The sequence below is a fragment of the Procambarus clarkii genome, chromosome 74, assembly GCF_040958095.1.
Source record: "Procambarus clarkii isolate CNS0578487 chromosome 74, FALCON_Pclarkii_2.0, whole genome shotgun sequence".
In the NCBI taxonomy this organism is placed as follows: Eukaryota; Metazoa; Arthropoda; class Malacostraca; order Decapoda; family Cambaridae; genus Procambarus; species Procambarus clarkii.
In genome coordinates this window covers 10,768,962-10,772,813 of record NC_091223.1, presented here as the reverse complement: position 1 = coordinate 10,772,813, position 3,852 = coordinate 10,768,962, and the positions used below count along the sequence as shown (strand labels likewise).

The following is a 3,852-nucleotide window of genomic DNA, read 5'->3' as shown; positions in this document are numbered from 1 at the left end:
TTTAATGCAGCCCTCCCTCAATAGTGGAGTGTTAGAAAACGGAAAGAAAGAATGCCATTAGAGGGACGACCCAAGAAAATATCCGCCGACACTACTTTTAAAGAAAAACTAATGTGAAAAGTGTCTCAAAACACATATAAGAGATGTGTTTCACATTCTACTCATGTAATGGAAAAATGATTTTCCATGGCGCTCCATTATACGATTTTCTCACGAGATGAGCAGCAGCATCTGTGGGAAGATGCTGCTTCATCTCCCGGTCATGATTCATCTCCCGGTCATGCTTCATCTCCCGGTCATGCAGGAGGATGCAGAGCCGGCCCGCCAGAGACGGTCCGCCAGAGACGGCCCGCCAGAGACGGTCCGCCAGAGACGGTCCACCAGAGACGGTCCGCCAGAGACGGTCCGCCAGAGACGGTCCACCAGAGACGGTCCGCCAGAGACGGTCCACCAGAGACGGCCCGCCAGAGACGGTCCACCAGAGGCGGTCCGCCAGAGACGGTCCGCCAGAGACGGTCCACCAGAGACGGTTCACCAGAGACGGTCCACCAGAGACGGTCCGCCAGAGACGGTCCGCCAGAGACGGTCCACCAGAGACGGTCCACCAGAGACGGTCCGCCAGAGACGGTCCACCAGAGACGGTCCACCAGAGACGGTCCACCAGAGACGGTCCGCCAGAGACGGTCCGCCAGAGACGGTCCGCCAGAGACGGTCCACCAGAGACGGTCCACCAGAGACGGTCCACCAGAGACGGTCCGCCAGAGACGGTCCACCAGAGACGGTCCGCCAGAGACGGTCCACCAGAGACGGTCCGCCAGAGACGGTCCACCAGAGACGGTCCGCCAGAGACGGTCCGCCAGAGACGGTCCACCAGAGACGGTCCACCAGAGACGGTCCGCCAGAGACGGCCCACCAGAGACGGTCCGCCAGAGACGGTCCGCCAGAGACGGTCCACCAGAGACGGCCCACCAGAGACGGTCCGCCAGAGACGGTCCGCCAGAGACGGCCCACCAGAGACGGTCCACCAGAGACGGTCCACCAGAGACGGTCCGCCAGAGACGGCCCGCCAGAGCCGGCCCACCAGAGCCGGCCCACCAGAGTCGGCCCACCAGAGACGGCCCACCAGAGACGGCCCACCAGAGACGGCCCACCAGAGACGGCCCACCAGAGCCGACCCACCAGAGCCGGCCCACCAGAGCCGGCCCACCAGAGCCGGCCCACCAGAGCCGGCCCACCAGAGACGGCCCACCAGAGACGGCCCACCAGAGACGGCCCACAAGAGCCGGCCCACCAGAGCCGGCCCACCAGAGCCGGCCCACAAGAGCCGGCCCACCAGAGACGGCCCACCAGAGACGGCCCACCAGAGACGGCCCACCAGAGCCGGGCCACCAGAGCCGGCCCTCCAGAGCCGGCCCACCAGAGCCGGCCCACAAGAGCCGGCCCACCAGAGCCGGCCCACCAGAGCCGGCCCACCAGAGCCGGCCCACCAGAGCCGGCCCACCAGAGCCGGCCCACCAGAGCCGGCCCATTAGAGCCGGCCCACCAGAGACGGCCCACCAGAGCCGGCCCACCAGAGACGGTCCACCAGAGACGGCCCACCAGAGACGGCCCACCAGAGCCGGTCCACCAGAGACGGCCCACAAGAGCCGGCCCACCAGAGACGGCCCACCAGAGACGGCCCACCAGAGCCGGCCCACCAGAGCCGGCCCACCAGAGACGGCCCACCAGAGACGGCCCACCAGAGACGGCCCACCAGAGACGGCCCACCAGAGCCGGTCCACCAGAGCCGGCCCACCAGAGCCGGCCCATTAGAGCCGGCCCACCAGAGACGGCCCACCAGAGACGGCCCACCAGAGACGGCCCACCAGAGACGGTCCACCATATATGGACCACCACAGACGTACCCTCCACCTCCTTCCTGGTATAACAGTTCCACCCGCGTCCCACAGTTGATCCAGTGTTCCACTCTGTTCCACAAGCTCTCTCTTGCGCTGGTTTTTAAATCATTATTAAATCAAAATTAAAATAAAAATCAAGAGGCTACACCGATGGTTAGCCTGGTATACAGCTCTGGTATACTCAACACGTCTGGTATACTCAACACGTCTGGTATACTCAACACGTGTGGTGTACTCAACATGTCTGGTATACTCAACACGTGTGGTGTACTCAACACGTCTGGTATACTCAACACGTCTGGTATACTCAACACGTCTGGTATACTCAACACGTGTGGTATACTCAACATGTCTGGTATACTCAACATGTCTGGTATACTCAACACGTCTGGTATACTCAACACGTGTGGTGTACTCAACACGTCTGGTATACTCAACACGTGTGGTGTACTCAACACGTCTGGTATACTCAACACGTCTGGTATACTCAACACGTCTGGTATACTCAACACGTCTGGTATACTCAACACGTGTGGTGTACTCAACACGTGTGGTGTACTCAACACGTGTGGTGTACTCAACACGTCTGGTATACTCAACACGTGTGGTATACTCAACACGTGTGGTATACTCAACACGTCTGGTATACTCAACACGTCTGGTATACTCAACACGTGTGGTGTACTCAACACGTGTGGTGTACTCAACACGTCTGGTATACTCAACACGTGTGGTGTACTCAACACGTGTGGTGTACTCAACACGTCTGGTATACTCAACACGTGTGGTGTACTCAACACGTGTGGTGTACTCAACACGTCTGGTATACTCAACACGTGTGGTGTACTCAACACGTGTGGTGTACTCAACACGTCTGGTATACTCAACACGTCTGGTATACTCAACACGTCTGGTATACTCAACACGTGTGGTGTACTCAACACGTGTGGTATACTCAACACGTCTGGTATACTCAACACGTCTGGTATACTCAACACGTGTGGTATACTCAACACGTCTGGTATACTCAACACGTGTGGTATACTCAACACGTGTGGTATACTCAACACGTGTGGTATACTCAACACGTCTGGTATACTCAACACGTCTGGTATACTCAACACGTGTGGTATACTCAACACGTCTGGTATACTCAACACGTGTGGTATACTCAACACGTCTGGTATACTCAACTATATTCCATAGAATATCATACACAAATATAAACACGTACCAACATTAAACCAATTTAATAAGGCCCAGGATTCACCAATCATTTACACAACCACTGACGAAACCGCTACATCTTTCCACAATCATGGCGACTTTGTTTACAATTATTAAACAGTTTGTGAGTTCCCAAGAACTACGAGGTCGTTAACAACAATAAAAACATTCGACTGTAAAGGTTCGAAGCTTCTAAACTGTTCAATAAACGTAAATAAAGCCTCCAGGATTGTAGAAAGATGCACAGGTTTCGTAAATGCTTCTGTGGATCCTGACCCCAGGTTATGGCAGCACAACATTAACATTTAAATATCTTTTTGTAATGGTTTTGTTTGTCGTGTGGTGAGGTACAGACATGTACTTACCTAGTTGTGCATGCGGGGGTTGAGCTCTGGCTCTCTGGTCCCGCCTCTCAACTGTCAATCAACTGCTAGTTGATTTCTCGAGGGTTCAAAGCAGGAGCCTGTACGAAACTCCAGACACCCAGCAAAACGCCTTTATAGACACGAATATCGTCTACGTCTTTACTCGCTCACTTGGGCTCTGTCAGCTCCAACGATCTCAGTGTATAGGCAAGACGACAACAACTCTTTATTTGCACTTGACAATGCGCAAATCACAAGACTCAGTAACAAATTCACATTGTCTTTCCGCACAACCAAACCTTCCCAAGAGACATCTTGACCAACAACATTGAAGTAATCAAAGACATGTCGATAATAGCACA

At 54.9% G+C, this 3,852-nt stretch overlaps 1 protein-coding gene across 1 annotated transcript; it reads left to right on the top strand.

Moving 5' to 3' along the window:
- The first annotated feature begins 298 nt into the window (after nt 1–298).
- On the top strand, nt 299–1,927 carry LOC123767472 (proline-rich protein 2-like). Its single transcript, XM_045757159.2, has one exon. The coding sequence runs from the start codon at nt 299–301 to the stop codon at nt 1,925–1,927; it is 1,629 nt and encodes a 542-aa protein (XP_045613115.2).
- Nucleotides 1,928–3,852: the final 1,925 nt, after the last annotated feature.

What these genes read in the sequence shown, in the direction of transcription:
- LOC123767472 (XM_045757159.2), top strand. Translation starts at nt 299, where the DNA reads ATGCAGGAGGATGCAGAGCCGGCCCGCCAGAGACGGTCCGCCAGAGAC.